At 47.7% G+C, this 22,214-nt stretch overlaps 1 protein-coding gene across 1 annotated transcript in view; it reads right to left on the reverse strand.

Annotated features, from left to right (window-relative positions):
* Positions 1–21,351, reverse strand: part of PLCB2 (phospholipase C beta 2) — a 47,917-nt gene extending 26,566 nt beyond the window's left edge. The window contains exons 1-8 of the mRNA XM_075095247.1: positions 20,874–21,351; positions 16,831–16,908; positions 14,360–14,428; positions 5,071–5,211; positions 4,522–4,601; positions 3,846–3,899; positions 1,188–1,263; positions 484–584 (exon numbers count right to left, since the gene is read on the reverse strand). Of these exons, the coding sequence (XP_074951348.1) occupies positions 484–584; positions 1,188–1,263; positions 3,846–3,899; positions 4,522–4,601; positions 5,071–5,211; positions 14,360–14,428; positions 16,831–16,908; positions 20,874–20,957 (683 nt within the window). The 5' untranslated portion in view covers positions 20,958–21,351. The remainder of the gene's footprint in view (positions 1–483; positions 585–1,187; positions 1,264–3,845; positions 3,900–4,521; positions 4,602–5,070; positions 5,212–14,359; positions 14,429–16,830; positions 16,909–20,873) is intronic.
* Between the last annotated feature and the right edge of the window lie 863 nt (positions 21,352–22,214).

Raw genomic sequence — 22,214 nt, forward strand, 5'->3', positions numbered from 1 at the left:
TGAGGGCAGCACAAAGCATATTTTGAGGCTCTGACTCAAACTCTGAAGGGACTTGAGTCTCAGAGCACGGTGAATTGCTTGCCCTATGAAATCAAGTCCATTTAATAAGTCACAGATTTAGCTACTTTAAAAAAAAAAGGTCACTGGCTACTTGTGAGGATCTATGGTTCTCGCACTGTACATGGCCTTGTTTGGGGCTAGCCACAAGCCTTATCACATTAGCACGATCTAGTGTTGACCTGGAATCAACCCTCCTGATGGTGACAGTTAAAGTCCCTGCAGCAGAGCGAAGTCTCATCCTTTTTATTCAGGCTGTGAGTGAAAGTGTGAAGTGCACTGGCACTGTTCTGTGACCTGGGTTCCTGCCCTTCTAAGGCTTGAAACCAGACAAACCACATAAGCAAAAAGGAGGGGCAAGGGGATTTTATGCTATCTTTTGTCACAAGAGCTCAAGTTCTCTGCTGTAGCTTGAAGGAAACTTACTGTGAGGTAAATATCTCATCAATCTCAGGCCGTGGACACAGATTCATGAGGAAAGTTTTATACACAGTCTCAGGGAAGTCCTCTGGGTTGATGGCATCATTCTGAGAATGCAACAAAGACATGTCAGCATCACAAACCCATGACGGCCTTCACCTCCCCATTAACACCCACAGTCCAGCACTGGTTTGTGACAATGGGAGCAAGCGACTGGAACATCTGGCAAGGTGTTCAGGGGAGAACAGAGGGAGTGGGGAAGCACCATAATGCCCTACTTCAGAATGGACAGCTATGTGAACTGTCCCTCGGTGCCTCTTGTGGGATGGTGTAAAGCTAAAGCTTGATGTGGCAGTAAGAGCTGTCAGAGGCCTGGGCTCTACTCTGCAGGTTGGCAGCAGGGCTGAGATTAACTGTCAGATCTGTTGCTTCAAAGAGCAGCCAGCGAAACAGGCGGAAGGGAACATGCTGCTTCTTGGGCCACACAGTGCAAGCGATGGAGTCGCAAGCGCTCCTGCAATGCAAACAGTAAGAACTGATCCTAGCAGGCCTGCAGCTAAGGCATGGCAGCTCGTGGTAAGTAAAAGCTTTACAGCAACTAAGAGCATCTGGGCTGATGATTTTTCCACAGCCAAGGGCATCATATCAGGGTAGGCAAAAAGATTATTCTCAGACTAGCAAGACCTTTGGCTTCCTAGTGAAACTCTTACCTTGCCCTTTGGAAGATGACAAGCGCTTAATGCCGCTTCCACCCTCTTCCTGTCCGCAGGAAACATCTGAAAAATACTGACCAGACAGGGAAAAAAGAAATCACCGCAGTGTAACAGGGGTGAAGTCAGAAAGCCCGGGTTCGGGTGGCTGGGAGCTGCAGCCAGAGCGCAAGACGCTCAAAACGCACAACGAAGGAGGCTGACGAAAAGACTGTAAACTGGGACCTGAGAAGACAGACAGTGTTTCTCTAAGGGAGTAACTGATGTACCGAGTCTTGTAAACCTACAGTGGATTTTTTGCAGCAGATTTTTTGACTGCTGCCTTAATACAGAAGTTCTATATTTGGGCTATGGACTCTGTAAGAGCCCTGTCACTAAATGGCATCAGCTTATTCTCAAAATGCCTCTGCGCTGCCCTTCCCCTGCCCCTTGTGGAGGTGCCCCCTGCGGCAGCAGGCTCACGCCACAAATCCCCCAGGACGCTTCCCACCAGAAGACACCGTCCCGGGAGGCAGCTGGCATTAGCAAGGAGTAACTTCGTAGGCAGCATTCAAAGACAACATTCAAAATAAGCAAACAAATCCTGTGCACTTTTCCCCCTTTGGAAAAGGTAAAATTTTCTGGAACCAAAGGCTTTCCATGAATTTAAGGCACGAACTCATTACACGGGCAAAGAAGCTGGCATACCACATGAGGGAAGCACAAAAGCCTGCTGCTGCAGAAAGCAAAGTTCGCCTCCAGTTTAGAAATTGGGGTACCGGGTACTGGTCTGCAGGGCAAGCCTTCAGCTTAAAGCAGCCTCTTTGCTGCACTATGGAATAGTAACAATAACTGAACTCTCCCTGCTTACAGAATATCCCAGTCGGCAGCGATGAGGTCTCCTCTGTGGATAAATTTAGATGTCAGCTCTGTTAAGCTCCTGGCAGCACAGGTGCTCCCAGCCAAAAAGGGGAACAAAAAGTGCCAAACGTGTTGACAGGCGGAAAAGTGTTCAGTGGGAGCTGCAGCAGGCTTATGCAAACTCAGTGCATATTGGTTCCCAAGCTGCCCTTTGCAAGGCAAAAACTGCAGCACCTTGTTATGATTCAAAAGGGATTTAAATGCCTAAAGAGAAAGGCAGATGCTCAGTGGAATTTTCAGAAGAATTCAGACACAGGGTTTTGAAAGCCTTACGTATACCTGCAGCTGGAGATAGTGAATATTTTTTTATAAATCTGGAGTTTTTAATGGTCTAATGCTTTAAACAGCAAAGTACTACTACCACTCTGCAAGACAGACAGACCAGGGCATTGAAGAGAGGTACAGCCTGTACTTTTTCTAGCTTATTTCAGAAGAATAAGCTGTTTTCTCTCTGCAGTAATGCTACCTTACTTGCATTTTTAAAGATCAATTCAATGCACTCTTCCCTAGTGTGAGTTATTCATTAAAGACCTATACATTTTTAAAAGCCCTTTCACGAATACACTGGTTACTGACACAATGAAATTCTGCTGGTTGGTGGTTTAGAAAACAACAAAAAATGTTTATTGTTGAGTAATGATCAACCATCCAGAAGCCCATTTAGCCAGCACAGACTTAATCTAGTATCATTATGCAATATACCACGCAGTAGGTAGCATATTTATTACAGGTGATTAGCGCTTGCCTCTTGTGATGCTATAACACAGCATAAACCTAGAAGCAGCGTGGTTCAAAATTTCCCAGTGAATACCCACAAACGCACTATCTGCAGGTCCTTATTCTTAAAACAAAAGATAATTTATGCACCCAAAACGGAATTCAACATGGCAGCGCAGCCTTTTGTCACTCATTCATGGGCTGAATCAACGCGGAGGAGCCGTAGGATCAGCCATGGAGTGATTTTACCAGGGAAGACACCGAGTGGCAGAAAATCCATTCTAGATTTATGCCATGCGGTGCAGGGGAGGAGTATTAGGCTGGTCTTTGCTTCAGCAAAGCAGGCTTGGCTTATTCTAATGGCAGTCCTACCCTGACGCACAAAGCCAGCGCTGGGGACAGCGAAGTGCAGATCTCCGCTGTTCCATACTCGAAGCAGCATTAACGTTGGCCCAGAGGTCTGCCCTCAAAGGCTGTTTCCCTCTCATGTACATCCAGAGTAAAGACTGAGGGCAGCAGAATTACACCGGTGGAGAAGGGCTGTGGTGGTCACATGTGAAGAAAGGAGACAAGCAAAAGCAACGGACCCCTACTTCAGGCTAGCTGGGGAGTCAAGCAAAAAGTTCTCCAAATACAGAACTCTTTATATGAAAGGTAAAATAGATCCTACGCCTCATCCACCTTTCAACTCAGGTTTGCAAAACAATCTGAGACCAGAATTTTACTGAAGTGGCTTGGTTTTGTTGATTATTTCTTGTAACAGCCGGGAGGTGAAATCCATGGCTGTTTAAAGCAATTCCTTGCTGTAGATGAAGGCCGCAAAAGGTGTCCTTTCCAGACCCAAATTATGTCCCAGGCCTTTCCTTGGGAGGAACTAAAGTGCAGCAGGAGTCCTTTCATGGCCTGAATCCAGAGGGAATGATCTCCACCCCTGAGGTAGGGAAGGAGCAGGCAGCTGAAGCCACTGGGCAACCATCCTCTTGCCAGCTGCTCTGCCTTTAGTCTGACTGAACACACAATAAAACAAATATCCATACTCACTTCCTGACAGGAATCTTCCCCTCTGCATTAAGCTGCATCTTCAGCTTCACCAGGCTGCGAAAAAAACCAAGATTATGACATGCACTTGTACAATCTTAGAGGTCCTATTAAGTAAAGAGAAAGAAAAAGTACACAATTGGGAAAACAATCTAATAGTTAACTGAAAATCGGGGTCCTACAGGACCATCAGCTTAACCTCAGACAGAACCTGTTCCTGTTTCTCAGGAAGGAGAAACAGGCGAATTATAAGAGCTTAGATATCAGAAAGACTCATCTGAAACATAAAATATAGATATAAGATAATGATATCTCCTATTATTTAGCGTTCCTCAGCTGTGCCAACCAAACAGTATCACAGAGCAAAGAAAAAGGGGCAGCACTTTGTTGGGGCGAGTGCTGTGACTGCGGCGGGAGACACATGCGAGGCTCAGAATTTCAGTTTGTCCGATGCCACGCACGTGTCTGACTAGCTCAAGCACTTCTGTGCCCATCAGCTGTCACGCAACATATGGCCCAACTACCAACCCCGTCCCTGTGCCTTGGGGCTCCTGAGCTGACACAGGACTTGTTTTGGAGGCTGCCAAAGGACCTACATGCTAAGAAGCCTTCTCTTTCCAGTACAGACAGAAAGGGCAGTACATGTTTCAGAGAACAACACTTGTCAAAAAACACTTACATTTTCTCTAGGAAGGTGTACCGAGACGCGTTGTACGTGAGGGGATTCCGAACGATGGCCATAATATCCTCAGCCCAGCTCTGGGGACAAACACACACAAGGCAGAGGCAGTTGGGCGTTATGGAACTGCACCAAGAAGTACATGGCAACAAACACTGAAAGGGCATGGACCTGTGCTGATACTGCCGGCTACAAATCCCAACAAGGGCATCCTGGGCTTGGCTGTATCGCCCTCCTACTGCCTACGTATACTGGCAGCTGAAACCTTTCCACTGAGTCTTCTCAGCTCTCTGTTTATCCACACAAAGCACATGAAGGACAAAAATGACACATTAAATTTCTTCCACCAGTGGTCCTCCAGGCAGGGCAGAAAATCCTAGACCTATGGAGGTACCACACCCTATTGGAATATAAACCTGCTGGTTTGTAACTTTGCCAGTAACACTGACAGGGTTCAGTTCCCTGCCTTCCCCTCTCCTTTCCTGCTCCCCACTTAATGCCCCAATCCTTAGTGTTTCCCAGTGCTTCCTTGCCCTCAGGACCCGATACCTTGCCAACATTCTCCTTGTAGGACACAAAGTTATGGAAAGTGAGGTCCACCATGTCAGGGCCGGACACAATAGTCAGAGTCTTAAGCAGGAAGGTGCTGGCAGGGTAATCCAAGTTAAAAACCTCTCGGAGCTTCTGGCACTGCAAAAGAAACAGAACAGATGGGGATGGAGGGAGAACGAGGCAAACTGCATGTGACAAACCAGGACCCAATCCAAATATTGACCCAAATGCACAGCAAGCTTTTCAAGGGTTGCAAAATTGTTTAATATGATCTTCCTTTTCTCGGCTTCCCTCATTTTTCTTCTTTATTCTGGAGCCTGCATTACCTGGGTCCTCCATGGAACAAAACATCGTGACTAACATCACTGTACAAACATGCTGGTTTGGTCTGAAAAAGTAAAAGTTGGAGACTGCTTTTACATAAATTCCTTCTGAAAGTCAGCCTGAGCTTGCAGACAAGCAGAGGAGCATCTGGCCTGCTCCTACCAGAGGTGCACAACCAGGTTATTGCAGACAGCCATTTGTCAAAACACAGGCTGAGAAAGTCTTTCAGACTGGTGCGATACCTTTTGCCGTAACCTCCCTGCACCACAAGAAAGATGTTCTTTGGGACCCAGAAGGCCTACCAGCTTCAGACCGGTCACTGGGGAGATAGGCTTTCTCCCCCCAGGTCACATTTTCTGCTAGCTGTCAGTTGCTAGAAGTATTTTTTCTCCTTAGCGACTGCAGTATCCTACCACGATGGCTCACCAGAGATTTGTTTTGTTAAATATAAGGCTCATCCGATTAGTCATACTTGGATTTCATCACCATGTGAAAGTATTTATAGAATCCCTTTAAATTATTTAGCATTTTCTCCATTCCTACATAAGGCATCACTATGCCAAGGTATGCTGGGGTCGTACTGAGGGTCACTATTTATAACGAAAGGATAAAATTCCCATGCCCTGGAATAAAGCACAGCAATTCATCATCTGAAGCACAGAATAAATCCATATCAAAGTAAACAGGGAGGCTGTCAGAGCACCTGCTCCTTCAGAAACTAAGGGCGAAATTCATGATCTGGGATGGTTAGCAGAGCAGGTCAGGCTCAGAAGGTCGGCTGGCGCTGGAATGCGAGCTCTTGCTGCATGCACAGACACGCGGCTGCGTTACTGCATTTCAACACGCTAAAGCACCGGTAGCACCTTAACAAATTAGATAATTGCATGAACTTCGGCAGAAGAGGTTTTAGCTAAATGGCTTTACCTTTGCATTTGCTATAAACTTAGAGCACACACAAAGTCAGCTGCTGCGGTTCAGCTCATGTTTAGTGACTTGTTAAGCTGCTACTAACTGGACAAAGTCTGCATCTTTGCAAGTTGAAGAAAGCAGCCTCCCTGATCTTAGACTTCCACAGACCTCAGTTTAGCCCCAACCGACTCTAAACCTCTACATGCACCCATCTGTTCGCATCTCATTGTGATTCAAACGGAAGCAATTCCATTCCTGCCACAGAATTTTCTCTCGACGCTCGGACTGTAATAGCAAACCTCCAACACAGTTCAGCTTCAGGCATTCTTACGTATCTGCACCACATCGCACACAGAGCTGCATGTATATTTTATGGGAACTCTGCAGATTTTTTTTTTCCTCTGCAGGTTTTTTCCCCACTGCATTTTTCCACATTTCTGGAGCATTTGCAATTTTGACACGCCTGCAGCAAACCGGCATCTTTAGGAAAACAGGAAGGCCTGGATTATAACTCAGGATCATCCGACTGCTGTCTCTCACTTTGTAAAAGCAACTCTCCGCAGGGGTAACTCCGAAACCTGTATAATCCAAGAGCATTTGGAGGGAAAGAAGGGGGAATGCAGTCAGCCAGCCAGAAGATTTGCCTATTTTCTAATACGGAATTTCTAAAACGCCTCATTTTTGCTTTGTGAGCAACTTTCCTTCGTGGAAGCGAGCAGCACCCACGCACCCGCACCTTCTTTCCACGCTCACAGCAACTTCTTGACGGAGCTTAACTTTTCATTACAGGTGGCAAAATTTTAACTTCAAATTTAACTTCATCTTGCAAACCCACTAGCGTTTGTTCAGCTTCCTTACCTCTGGTGTTGTAAATTATATGAAGCTAAGACAATAGAGAACTTGTGGTTTATGCTGAACTCATTTCCTGTATTTGTTACGAATCAGCTCCTCCCAGCCCTTCCTTCTCTGCAAGCCCAGCAGACGCTTCTGTTTACACTACATCCCTAGCGAGCTGAACGCTGCATCGGAGCATCTGCCTTTATCTAGCTGAGCTCTGCCAGACAAACCCGACACAGGCCGTGTTTGGTAACGGCCTGATATCTGATCACCTTCCCAGAAGAAGAAATTCACAGTTGGCCTTAGCCTGTGCAGCCTTCTATATGTCATGCCTTTTATCAGCGTTAACTTACGACACCTCCTAACACCTCGGTGAAGTTGATAGCTTCGTTTTACGAGAAGCAAACTGCAGTGGGGAGAAGAAAGGATGATTTTGTTAGGGATCTAAATTGGGTCATATTTTCCCAGCGACTGACTTCCTGCCAGGCCTTAGGCGAGTCACTCGCTTACTTTGTGCTGCCTGCTTTACATGGGGATTATCTCCCTCACAGGATAAATGCAGCGATGTTGGCATAACGCTGAACGAAGATGGTGAGGGAGGACCAGGGACTGTGCCCCAGAGCGCTGAACCTGATGCCACATCTCGGCTATTTCACACTCCTTTAGCACCTTGTGCTGTGGCTTCACTACGTAATTACTTACTGTCATGTTGCAAGCGGCCAAAAGGAAAAATAGGAATTGCTGTGTGAAAAGCAGGACAACCTTATTAGCCATGCAAATCAGAGGAAGGGAAACGTGCTTAGCAAATCCACTTACAAAAACCCTAAAGAAACAGAAAACAAACCACTGGCACGGTGGCTGAAATACAGATTCAGCTTCCCACCCCCCTGATTTCCCTAAAATCCTCGGCTGTACAAACCAGATTCACAGTCCAGAGAAAAGCAAATTCTCATGCAAATACAAGAGCCAGGCCTAGTGCAAGAGACAGAGACACACAGTCAGTTCTCTGCTTGAAACGGGATGCAGCTGATACCGGGACTTGCCACAGCTGCACGCACTCACTGCACTCCCACAATTTTGTGTCCTCATGAAACACGCTACATGGTGCAGCGCCTGTGGCATTAGAACACAGGGCATGACACAAATCATCTCTTTTGGAGAAGAAAGGTTTTGTTTGGTTGCCAGGCGGGAATGGGAGCACCAAGATTATTCACATGCCTTTGGCCCTGCAGGTGATGCGCATGCCCCATTGTGGGATTCAGCAACAACTGCTGCGAAGCAGGGAGGGCTGTCCTGCCCCCGATCTGCGCCGCAGGGGCCAGCCTGTCTCCGCACCAAGAACCTCCGCAAGACGAGACACTAAAAAATACACAGATGAAGCACTCTCGGCTTTCCTTGCTGTCTTATCTAAAGGAACTGGAAAACGCAGCAGCACACAGATTCACATGGCACAAAACAACCTGCGGTGTTCTGGAATCGAGCAGGAACAGCCTGCGAGGGAGGGATGCAGGCTGTGCATCCTCAGTAACTTCTGACCCTGTGGTCCAAGAGCTCGTGCTGCAGAAAGATGAACCAGGCAGAAAAAGGGCCCAGCACAGCACTATTCAGATGTGACTGTTTCCTTGCTCGGCCCCTGCGCCACTATTTATAAATCCTTTGCAAGCCATGGGTTTCTCCCCATTTTCTCTTGCATGCACACGAGTTTGTCTCCATATGGCTTTTTATGATCACACTTTTATTTGGAGGCCTGAACATTGGACTTTTAGTTCCCCCCCGTTCTCCCACACCTTGCTGAACCCACAGCACAGCACCGAGATGATGCTCAACCCCGAGCTGCCGCCCTCCCCCTGCGATGCAGCAGAGCGACTGACCACCCACAGCATGTTTATAGTCGTTGGCTCAGCCCCCTGCTCAGCTCCGAGCACGAGTGCTCCCTGCCTTGGTGGTTCCTAAACACCACTCGCTCCTACTTTATCATCTCAAAATATGGTGTGCGAAATGCCTTGGTTTAATTTTCTCCCTTGTACATATTCAGTTCAGTGTCTGCATCTCTGGGTTCAATAACAACAAAACGCATACACAGGATGAAACTGTTTTATAATCATGACAGTTAGTCAGAAACTACAACTTCTGTTTTTATGAAAAATTATGCTTGTTTCAAAGCCCATGCCTGCTGAAATGTCCAAACAAAACCCAGGATGAAGCCAACAGCCCAGCCTAAAACATCATGTATTGTAGTCCTAATCATTACATTCTCTGTCAGTGTTCTAGGGTCTTGGTGCATCAAGGAAAAAAAAAAAAAAAACCCCCCCCCAAAAAAAACAAAATGGAAAGGCCGTTTTTGTTCCTTATTACTCAAAGGAAAACCCAGAATTGCTTTGTAAATAACATCTTGATCTGCTTCAGCATACTGCTGAACTATATTCAATAGCTTTTTTATCTTGTCTCATTTATGTTCAAAGTCCCTTTTAATTCTTATCTTTATTACTCTTGAACATGCGCCAAAGTTCATTCCGCCCTGTCTCTCAAAACACATCCATGGAGAAAACACGCTGCAGAACACAGAGTAGCTCTCAAAGAAAATAAAGCAAGGGGGGGGCGAGAAGAGGAAACCTGCACAGGCACAGAAGAGGGTGTGGGAGGACGCGGGGGCTGCGTGCACGCTTATGTGCTCTAGGGCAGGAGGCGAGGGCTCAGGAGGGGCGCAGGACAAGAGAGTCTTTGCTCAGAGAAAGCATGGCTGTCCCTCGCCTCCAGGCACGTTCAGTTCCAGGAATCGTCTCCTTCTGGGGCAAGTAGTGGCCCCTCTCAGTTGGAGGTGGCTCTGACTGCCACCAGCCCTTGGTGACTTGTCCCTTTGTCAATGGCACTCGCTCTGCCGGGCACTACAGGTGACTACCTGGTCCCCAACCACTTGCAGTGTCGGGAAGGGCGTCCCACCAGGCCCTGCCTCCCAGGCTGCAGGGACAACGCTGTGGCCAGTACTGGCGAGGGAGCCTGCGTGACAGCAGGTCTCTTCAGAAGTGGTTTTCTGCGTGGGCACTTTGGTGGTGTTCTTGCTGTGTATAGAGAGGTTACAAAGGAAAACCCCGCTTAGCGGGAAAGTGTTGGTGAAAGCAGGGGGCCCCCAACATCCACAGCACAACCACCCGTGAGCAGGGAGACTCACTGCACCTACATCAGCCTGGACAGCTCGGGGCACGTTCTACCCTCACGCAGCTTGAGCCGTGGCCAAGCAGCATGCAGCACCTTGCACAGGAAAGCAATAGTGCAGATGCTCTCAGTGAAGCGCTTTCCTTCCTTGCAAATTCCTTCAGCCACAATTCAGCAGGGGACCAGATCACAAGCTTTGCCTCTCAGAGGCTGTGGATCTACTGCGGCGACACTTGCAAGGGAGGGGAGAGGAGGAGAAAAGGATGCTTGATATATTTGTGCTATCTAAAGCTCTTCCAACAGCTGTGATCTTGTTCTCCTTGTCTTAAATACCATCCATTAGCCCCTTTTCCTCCACTTTTAGCCAATGAAACAAGTAGCCATTGGTATTCATTTCAACAGTTATATCCCACAACCACTCCAAGCCATTATTTTGTAACAGGAGACAGCACCCCGTTTCATTCTTACGCCTTTCACCTCTAACAGATCTTCATTTGCTTCGTCACACCAGATTTTTATATTTATACCTTTTTGTAACGATGCCCCAGACACAGCTGCCCTGCACGGAGGGCTTGGTGATTCACATTACGAAATTTTCACTGCTTTCTGCATTCCTTTGAGCAAAGTCTGTTCTCAGGAAAGCCAGCTGAGTATGAACCAAGGGCCTTGGGCAAGCCCTGCAGAAGCATCGTGGATAGTACAGCCGTGTGTATATAAGAACTCTCCAGGACTGGACGGCACGCCTCTGCCACCATTTTGGTTCAATGGCCATTTCAGTGCCCACACGAGACCTCCCATCATCCCGTAAGGGAAAGGTGGATAAGGAGCCAGCCTAGTGCATTTTACTACAAGTTGTCATAGAAATGACAGAAAATTCCCTGAAATAAAAAGGGGGCTTATTTTAAGTGGGTCTCAAATGCAGAATTCAAAAAGCACTTGGGAATTTCACAGCAGAGGTTGTCGTCAAGCGCATCACTTCTGCCTGTTGAGAATACTTAATAAACCATTTGGTGCTTGACCTTTGTTCCTTTGTAAAAAAAAAAAAAGAGCTGTAGCCAACTCCCAGGACTCTAAAATACAGTCTCTGGCCTATTACAATGGCTAGAATGCAACAGCAGGTCACACCAGAGCCATCCAGATGCCTGGAGGAAAGTATAACACGGCAAACGCGACGATACTTCCCTGACATTTCTGCAGCTCCCAGCAATTTATGATTCAGCAGCTTCCTAAACCAGAGGCATTATCTTGCCTTTAATAACCCTCAAAGGGCATTTCCTCCTTGTCCTGACTTTTTAAACTCGCGTACGTTTTCACGATTGTGCAGCATCCCACGGCGCAGTAATGCGAAGCGTGAAACAGCAGCACCTCCTTCTGCTTGAGCCAAACCTGCCTTTGGAAAATTCCCCTGGAAGAAACCCTGTGTAACTGCTTTGTGCTCACCTTCTCCGTTCAACTCCTGATTTTACACCACTCCACAACACCCCTCCAGGGCTCCTTCATCTTTTTTGCCAGACTACAGCCCCTGCCTGCTCAGATGCGCTTCCTACAGTAGCCATTTCACTCTTATTAATCTTGCTGCTCTTCTCTACCTTTCCCAGTTGCCGCCTCTGAGATGAGGACACTAGAAATGCAGAAACATGGGTGCATTCCGGGTGTACACAGCAGCATGACTTCCTATTTCTTTCCTTATAATTCCTAATGTACAGCTTATTTGAACAAACGCTACTGAGCACTGAGTTGGTATTAAGGATTTTCTGTACCCCCAGATCTTGTTTCTGAGTATCAATAGTCAATTCAGAGCCTGTCACTACAGAAGGTTAGGATCGGGGTGGGGGGGGGTTTCCTGTGTGCATTACCTGATTTTTATCTGTACTAGATTTTATCACTTATTAGATCATCCAGTCAGCAATTCAAGGTCTTTCTGCAAAATCAGCCCTCATTTTATTACCCCGAATAACGTTGGACCGTCGGCAAACTTTGCCTTGTCTCTTTACACCTCCTGCGCAGATCACGTATGAACATGCAGCGTGTCACAGGCCCAAGCACTGATCTTTCTGGGAGCCTGCTGGTTCTCTCCCCTCTTCAGAGACCTTCTTCTTATTCTCCAGCCGTAATTTTTCCATGCAAAGATGTCCTTTCTTATTCTGTTATCAGCCTTTGCTTATGATGTGAATCACAGGGGCCACTTTGCAATTTTTTTGAAAGATTCGGAGCTAATGATGGAACACAGCCCGTGCCTCCCCCTCCTCTTTTGTTTTTTGCTATCCTGGTACTGCTCATGAATTTCCTCATTCTTTTCACAAACTTCTTCATGCTTTTATTAGAAATCTCTCTTAAAAGGTCATTTTAGTTTTTCTCTGGATATGGAACGCAGTCATCCCAAAACTGTACTGTGAATTACTCAAACTGGGGTTGGTCTTGTTTCCAGGGAAATTCCTTGTTTGTGAGTAGGGGCTCATTACAGAAAGATGCCTTTAGAGTAGAAATTCCTTCTGTTTAGAGGCAACTCTGATGCCGCACTTGTGCCAGCACGTCTCTCCTGGTAGTATCCAATTAGTCTTCCTTAACTAATTGCTAAAATCTATGACATTTTTCTCCAGCCTGGCTGCTGCCACCAGAAGGACACCCACCTATGGCCTCAGTACTTACACCATCAATTTATAATCTATATCAAAGCTGAATTAACAGGTTATTCCTGAAAGTTTAACACCATAGAAAATAGTATCACATGCCTCTCCTTTAAGTTGGCCTTTTCCTTACTGTGTTCTGCTGGAGTGTAGCACCTACCGCCACCAATATTTTATTCTCTCAAATGAAAAAAAAAAAAACACAACACAACCCCCAAAAACCCCAAACCTCTGAGAGCTTTTTTTTTCAAACATTATTCCCACAAAACAAGTTGCAGGCAAAGTTTTAGGCTTATTGAAAACTCAAATATGTTTCATTCTAATGAATTTCCAAGAAAAAATGCCGTTTCTCAGAAGGACTTATGATTAAGAATTGCATAAGATGGGCTCTGTTCTGGAGCTCTGTTGTGCTTTTAGCACCCACCTCATTACGGTCTTTTGAGAAACATCAGTCTCAGGGAGCTCTGAACAGACGCTTTCAGAGCAGTATTAAGAAAACAGCAGTTCTACTTACGCAAAGAGGCTGCTCGAGTCTCATATATTGCAAAATCTTCCCCTTTTGCATTAGACTGAGAATCACCTACGTTACCATATGGAGCCATTATCTTTTCTCCTTTGTTTCCCTTTCACATTCTATCTTTACTTCAATTTTCTACTTGCCTTTTCCATACATGGAAAAGTTAAAAACAAACAAAAAACAGACCCAGAAAAAAGTCCTAACAAGGATAACTTTGCTGCGGGAAGCTTAAGTTATAACTGAAACCAAGAACAAAGCCATAATCATGTGCTTCCCTTAGTCTGCCACCCAGCAAGCAGACAATTTAATTATTTAACCCCCCCCATATGCTAGTTTTTCTGAAACTACGATTTCTTCCCTTTAAAGGGAAAAAACACCCCAGCACACACTGCGTTGGAGCCTCACTCTAACTGCAGGTTTGTGGCTGCCTTGACCCAGCCTGGGCATCTCTGCACAAGAGAGCCGCTCTGGTGACTCAGTGGAGAAGCATCACCAGTCTCCTGCAGGACTTCCCAGTGTAGCTCAGCGAACGCAAAGCCCAGGCCAAGATTAAAGCCACCCAGGCGCCCGGGGGGGGATGGGGAACACAGCCATGGTGCCCAACAGAAAATGGCTCTTCTGGAAGGCACTTGGAGGGGGAATTGTTGTTTTCCCAGTTTTCTGGCACATTCGTTCCAACAAGCCCATATACCATAGTCCGGATGTGCCTTTCTTTTGGGTGTACAGAGGACCCCTGGGGAGCTCAGGGACAAGAGTAAAGACAGCTTTTTTATATTTACATAGTTGTGCTGTAAGGAGACAAGGCCCTCTCCACCTTCCTGTAACAGAAGCCGGGGTAACTGCCTCACCTTATACCAACGCCCGAGGCAGCTTTGCCTTTCCCATATAAACAACCGGCAGAAGTGAAGCTTGCACTCACCTTGGGGATTTTGGCAAACCGCCCTACTCGGGTATCTCGGATGCTGGTTATATCCAAAATTTCCATTTCCTACAACAGAATAAGGACACGGAGGATGAGGGAAAGACAAAGAAGGAAAGAAATCCCTTACAGAGCCCCCAGAAGCTGCGAAGGAGGTCTCAGCAGCGCCCTTCACTGGGGAGGAGCCCTCCCACCAGGAACAATGCGGGCAGGGAAACCTCGGCTGCCGATACGCCAGGCTGGCTGGTGCCGAGGCACTGGTGGCCCTGCAGTCCTGTTCAGGGTGAGGCTGGAGACCGGTGTGGATTACCAGGAGAGAGAGCATATGATACATATACAGGTTTATATGGGAAAACTCACTCCCAGTTGCAGTCCATGTGTTAATACAAACCATTAACGTTCTCAGCCTGTCTTTTGCCTCCACACAGTCAACACAGAGCAGCTGAGCTGGAAGGCAGGCAGGCCCACCTCTTCCCAGGTCACTCCCAGCAGACCTTCACCTAATCTGTTCTGAAGCAATTCCCAGGGAGGACATTCCACAGCCTTCCCCAGGCAGCCCACCCCACGTCCTCACTACTGGCTAGCTGTCATGTTTAGTTTGTTCTTTTAATATCCAACCTGAATTTCCTTCCTCTGTTACTAATCTGTCTGCTCACCATGGATCTGGAGAACAAATTATGCTTGTTGCAGCAGATAATATGATTTTCCAAGATCACAATAAGGAACAATGCGGATACCATGTCTTCTGGCTGTATCCCCATTTTATTATCAAGTAGGACAGAAATTTTGCTCCTAACCCCACTCCTTTCTGAATCCCTAGTGCAAAAGTAGTGCAGTTTTTCTTCCCTGCTGTTCACGACAAGCAGACCTTAAAAGTTAGCCAAAGATTAAAAAGCCACACAAATTCAAGAGACAAACTATTGACCATACTGCACCACGCTCTGTATCAGCCCATCTCTTGTCCCTGGTCACTGTGCTCATGCCAGCCTGCACATGACCTTCACAAGCCTGCCCCAGCTCTTTCTGACAGCCAGCATGTGCCCACCACCCTTCTTGTTAGCCTCGCACTGTCTGCAGATTCCCTCAGAGAAAAGGAAAGATGCCAGACAAGTGCTTCCCCAAGGATGTAAAAAAGAGCTGTTGCTCCTCTGCAGCTCTCAAATTTGTTTACAGTTTATTTTAGGTGCGAATCAATGGTATTTTCCAGAACACGAGACCCTCTCCCCAGTCTGGGTTTCCTCATATTAGCTATGCTTCCTTACCCCAGCCCCTTCCCTAGGTAATTAAATCCCTCGTACCACTACCCCAGTGAAATATCTCACTTTTGATGGGTGCCAACAGCTCCCCTTGCCCCATGTTGTGCACCTCCGCCTGTGCTACCACTCCTTCCTGCTGTCCGGCTGAAACCCTTACAGCAAAAATTCTACCGCGACGAGCAGACCTTGAAAGGGGGATGAGAGTGACAGACAGCTGAAAGGAGAGCACATCTTCTAGAGGGACGTGACAGTCCCCAGCCTCACAACACTGTGCTCTCGGAGGATATGGCCGTGCGGCAGCGCCTTGCCCCCACGGGCACTGGAGCACAATTGTCCGAGAAGGCAGAGCTCACCAAAACACATCAGGTCTCCTGGCCAGGGTGCTGTGCCGGACTGTCTCTGTCTCTTTATCTACCATGCCTCTTCAGCATGTAGGTCACGAGGAGGAAGTAGAGCTGAACCACAGCTCTGCTCTGAAAAGCAGAAGTAAGCCCAGCCTTCCACCTCCAGTCAGCCAGATGTCTCCACCCCTCATTGCTACTCATCAGCAAGTAACTGAATTATCTTTCCCAAGTTTATTGTGCCTCTCTCCTCCAGCAGCCAGCATCCTGTGGTTTACCTTCGGCAGCACACACACCGCCCTGGCCTGAAAGGAGCACAACTCTCCCCAGACCTGATATAGTCTCTACATCACTACAGTCACTACTTTTTTTTTTCCTTTAAGTCTCTAAAACACCAACAAGTCCGTTAGTTACAACACAGGCTACACATAAGGTAGATGTTAGCTAGAGCTCCACACGTTTAAGTGCATACATCCAGCCATTTTCTTTCCAGTTGCACCACTGCAATGGTTGGGAGAATCCTTTAGCATGCAGGGTAGCAGAGACATCAATGCTGCTGTTCTCTGTGAAGTCCTTTGAAACATGTCTTAAGAACTTTGTGGGTATTAGATGCCAGCATGACAAGCACAAAAAGGCCATGCTCATCTCTGGCATGTTCGCAGCATAATTCCCTGCTCTTTACTGGAACTCTGAAGACAAATCTGCCATTGAATAAGCACAAGACTCCCAGGTCCTTTGCTGGGGGTTTCCTGCTAAGCACGACGAGTGTGGTAGTTTGCTCCTGAGCGCAGAACTCGAGCACCTCTGGTGTTTTAATCTCGCACAAACTTGAACTGGCTATTAGGAGACCAAGCTGTGAAGCCTTAGCCCTTACCTTATTCTGATAGGTCCAGTATAAGTAAAAGCCCTTTGGATCCACCCGAAGAATCACAGGAGAAGCACTTGCTGTTTCCTGACAAAAAAAAAAAACAAAAAAAAAACACACAGAAGAAAGGAGGTTAGCACCTTGTGTGACTTGGAGAACCCATCATGGGACGCAACGTTCCCAGATCAAATATAGACCCAGCCGGGTGAATCATCCTCTGAGTTATGGAAATGAACCAGATGATTTTAGTACATCTCCAGAGTAACAGTGTGAGGCTACAGAAGCTGCTCTCCGCTGAAGCCTGGGTCTTGCCTAATGCTAGGCATTTAGCTAGAGCAACTCGCAGTTTCTGTACAAGGAATTAAGAGAAGAAAGTCCTGCAGATGCAATTAATTGTTTCACTTGAACTGCCTTCCCTCCAAGACACCTACTTCGTTCTATGAGCCCAGGCCAAGCAGAGGTAGCATTTATCCGTGGCATCTACCATTCAGGTGCTCATGATAGTTATCTGGGCTCTCTTATAGAGAACAGGGCCTCATCAGAAGGGTTTTGAGAAGCCCATCTAATACAGCAGATGAGTCTGCTCTAGGTGGCAATTCCTAAACTCCATGGACTAGTTCTACACACCATAAGAAGCAGCAGTTATTTAAACACCCACACTACAGGCACAAAATTAGATGAAACTATTTGGGGCTGATCCTGAGCCCCCCACAACATGGGGGTTCTCCAGATCCCAACCAAAGCACATACCACAAAGGAGAGACAGGCTGCTGTGAGACTGTGTACTTTGCCTCTGAATAATTACACTGCTTCTGCATTTTCAGTTAAGGGCAACTTCAGAGATGTATTCGAGACAACATCCATTCCCATCCCACATGCGAGCCTGTGCTAAGAGCTCTTTGGAGACAGAGATGAAACATGCTTGGTGCCTCTGCTTGGGCCCCAGCCCACTTGCTCATTCTGTCTAGTGACTCCTGACTGCATCTGACCTCTGGTGTCACAGAAGATAGCATCATAAGACCTATCAGCCATTTCTAGGAAGGCTCAAATTCAATTCAGGAAGCTGAAATACCCAGCTACTGAGATGAAACCAGTAATGGAATTTGGAACTTGTATTTATCACTTGGCCTTGAGCTCTTCACCCTGTTATTGAACTCACTTCACTCCAGAGAGTTTCTCTATTTCCAGGGGCCTCCACTTCCAGATTCAGTATTCTTCACCACGGTAAACTTCCCATGCCACAGCACATCATATGTCCTCCTTTGACTCACCGCTGCCTTTCTCACACTGTACTAGGGACAATGCTGCTCCGCACAGCATCGTGCCTGTGTTCCCAGAGCTCTTGGTTAGCTCCCTGGACACGTGGCCACAAGCCATGAAGGGCAGAACAGGCACTGTAGTACTACTACTGAGTACCGGGTCATGTTTCTAGATTAACTTTATCTCCTGTGAAGCAGCTTTCTTGAAAGCTAACTGAGGCTGCAACAGGGACTGCTGACAGCTGGCCTCCTGATCAGGGACAGGGACGGCCACGGCACGCAGGTAGACTTTCCTAAGGGGTGGTTCCTTGCAAAGGAGATGGTGAATTCCACAGAAGACAGCCTGGCAGCCAAACTGGCTGCTGCTCACGCTGTGGAGTTCAACTCCAGGGCAGAAAGCAAGCGTTGTCTGGTGAAATTCCACAATAGCAATCTTTCAAGGATAGAAAATATTTTTGCTTGTACTTAGAAGGCTAAAAGTCAGCATAGAGCCAAATCCACACACATATGCTTGGCCTAAGAGGTCAGCTACTACGCTGTGCCCTACCTGAGGTTTTGAAAGGGTTCCCAAGCCAGTTCTTGAAATAAACTATCATCTGCATAGCAGAACTTAACCTCCTCAGTCTGGCTGGCAGCCCCAGCTTGCTGGACACTAAACGAAGCACAGCAGAGTTGCTCCTTACCCCAAGATGCTGTAACTGAATGGGACAGGCCAGAACCATCCTGCCTGTCAGAGATCCTACTGCGCTTTCCTCTAGAGAAAACACGAGGCTGGGCAAGGTGTAGGCACTATAGGAAAAGCGTGGTTTTGCTTTACTCAGGAAACCGTTGGATACAGCGAAGGCTCCAGGCCAGTCCCAAACTGTACAGTGGTGTAAGGAGCCAGTCTGATCTACCTTCATTCCTTTGCGTCAGATACCGTGGAAGGAGTTCAAAACTGTTACCAACAGCATGGCCAGGTCAATTCAGAGTGGGACAAAATAATGCAGGCACATGACCTCTGAAGAGCTGCTTTTACGCTGACCCTCCACTAGCAATCCTGCAGCCTGGAGCTCTTGCCATCATCCTTTGCAGCCTGCTCTAACCGTGGAGTGGGAAAGCATGGTGAGATGGAACAACGTGACCAGAACAGCCCACTTGTGGAGGGGGCTTTCAGGACTGTTGGAGGTCAAGTCTAAACTACTCAGTAGTTAGAGGTAACCTTTCTGGAACAGTTACAAATCTGTAAACCTTAGGGAAAAAACCACACAGGACTTGAGCTCCCTAACTTCTATGGTCGCAGCAGCAAACAAACACTTGGTGGGCCTTGGAAGCCCAACTTGACTCACCTTGGGCTTCAAGGGAGCCAAGCTACCTCAGGAATTCCCAGTGAAGTACTTAACAGCCTCAACCCTTTGGGAAAGCCTTCCCCAAGGACTGAGCATAGAAAGTCAGCAGCAGTTTTAGACAAGCTTGGCTACTGTTATTCTCAGAAACCAAATACCTGTTCAAATTCAGAGAAGCCACAAAAGCATTCTGCAGGCAGTGGCCCTGCTGGAAAGAAAGGGAAGGCTGTGCTTTCCACCATACCCTGGTGTCTTCCTCCTGTTTATGTTCAGCTCATGAAATAACTGCCCAGTGATGTTCCAACCTGCATTCCTCAGCATCAATCCTTTCTGTCAGCTCTATATTACACTGCTTTCTCATTTCCAGTGCTGCTGGACCACTCCTGCTTATGCTGCACACAAGTGACCTACCTCCCCCACACACACTGCCTTGGGACTTAAAACCCTGTTACAGCTTTACGCCCACAAAAATAAGCACTAGTCCCTCCCGCATTGCTGCTGGAGGCTCCTTCTGATGTGTCTCCTTTGCGATACCACATCAAGTGTTTCCCCCAGATTGTGGTGAATAACCATAACCTGGCCTGCCCCCTGTTTTATCAACATTCATGCTCAACAGCAGACAATTCATACTCCAGATAGAATGGACAGGCAGCTGCTGTCCCATTGCTCAGGTATGGGGGTATTAGGGGAAATACGCTTTTGCCTTCTTAGAAAGTGAGGAGAGGGACTATCACACTCAAATTAACTTCTCTTCTGCTGTTCCACACTTTCTTCCCCTCACAATGGAAGGCAGAGACTGCCAACGAGGTGTTCTGAAGATACAAGAGGACACAGAGTTGGAGGGAGAAGCAGGTTTTTGCAGCACCCTCCGAGGCTCCAGCCCTGCTAAAGCAGGTAGCTTGGTAGCTCCCAGACCCACAAGCCAGGCAGGCGTGGAAGGGCATGGCTCACTCTGACCCACTCCAGCCACAGGGCCATAAGAGGAAGCAACTTGGAGCCTGATTTCCTCTCTATCTTCAAAGCATGGAGAGTCTGCTCGGCTCTGGAGTAAATCCTACCCCTCACACTCCTCCGCACATGTCCAAATGCAGCATGTGCCTCTGGCCCCACGGAGGCTCCCAGCAGGGACTGCCTTCTGGAGGACTGGTTCAGAGACAGGCCCTGCACCAGAGAGGCTGCACACATAGACCCAGTGGCACACTCCATTTACCTCCAGCCTCCACCATAGCATGAAGCGCCGAAGCCACATCACCAACCCCTAACACCCCTTTGTTCTTAGCCCTCAGCTCCCCTGCTCCTCCCAGTTCACGCTCCCTATCCAGCCATCGCTACTGTCTGGTATGGCACACAGCATCCCATCCCCCTGCAGAATACATGCCCCCAGCCTCCCCACAAGCCCTGCCCAAAACACGGCGTCTGCCCTGGCACCACGCATGCAATCTAGCAAAGCAAAAACCCCGGTACTCACATCATCCCATTTGATGAAGCGCTCACCCTTGGATAGATACTCCTTCACCTCCGGAGGCTGCAGGACAGGGGTAAGCATTGACATTCTGTCCCACGGATGTGCTCCTCAGCTACCAGAAGCAACAGCAGCTGCACAGTTTGCTCCTCCTTGGCCCCCTCTCCTCTATCTCTGCCTCTCACATGGCAGGGCTCTCTGCCATTGCTGCTGTTGGCATCAGAGAGCAAACAGCCTCTTATATCCAGCCAAATTTAGGAGGGGCAGGGACAGGCAGGCAAGGACCGAGGAATCTGCATTGTAAATCAACAGCTCTCCAAGCGAGCACGCGGAGCTCAGCCCAAGGTCACCTAGAGAAAAGCTTGCGATGGGTTGAGATGCCCGCGTGGGCAGTCATGCACGCATGCCGTCCCTCCAGGAGGGACCCGCTCCTCGGAGTTGTACTTGTGAGCCGCACAGTTCGTAGCACTTCCGCAACTGAACTTCCTTAAATTTCTCTTTGACAAAGTGCAGGCATTGCCAGCCGACACTCAAACTGTTTCAGCAGATGTGGTTACAGAACAGCTCGGGCTCTGGCTACAAGCAGACTGCCCCCTTTATGCGATGGGCCAAATATCACATAAAACGAACCTATTCTCTGCTCTGTACAGATTCCACTCCTGGGGCTGCTCGCTGCACCGTCCAGTCTTTAACTTTTTTCCTGTCTCTTCTGGGTTTTTCCGAACATCAACCTGAAAAGTGAGACAGAGCAGCAGAGCAGATGGAAATTCCACAGCAGATGAAATAAAACATTCACAAGAGTCCCTAGGAACTGCAATACTCTCCAGATTCTCTTGGGTCTATCACAGATACTGTGGGAACACAGAATGGGAGCGGCGTATAAGGTGGGGATTATACTGATGAAGCTGCAGGGAAACGACAGAGAGCAGAACAGAAGGTTAATGGCAAACAGGGCAAAATTCAGTCCCTGCTCCTGACCTTGGGACAAAGGAAGCACGTGTGGGCAGCAGAAGAGGAAAAAAGCTCTGCCGGCAGATGCACCCTGGCTAACCAGGCTTGGGAAAAGGACTGACTTGGGCAAGGTTAACTTCAGTCAAAAAGGCAGAGCCCTGCAACTAATTAGAAGTGGAAATAACTGTGCTACACTTGCTATTACAGGAATCCCAGCCACACAGTGGGATTTCATCCTTCTCTCCTACAGAAGTCACGGTGTGGCACTTGCCGTTGCTCAAGAGGGACAAGATTCTGTCGGAAGCAGGGCAGATTCTCGAGAAGGGTGGACAAAAACTCCTGCTGCACCAGGTGAGCGGGTTTGTGGCTTCTTTCCCACCCCTGACTTATCCAGTT

Source organism: Phalacrocorax aristotelis, chromosome 5, assembly GCF_949628215.1.
Source record: "Phalacrocorax aristotelis chromosome 5, bGulAri2.1, whole genome shotgun sequence".
Taxonomy (NCBI): Eukaryota; Metazoa; Chordata; class Aves; order Suliformes; family Phalacrocoracidae; genus Phalacrocorax; species Phalacrocorax aristotelis.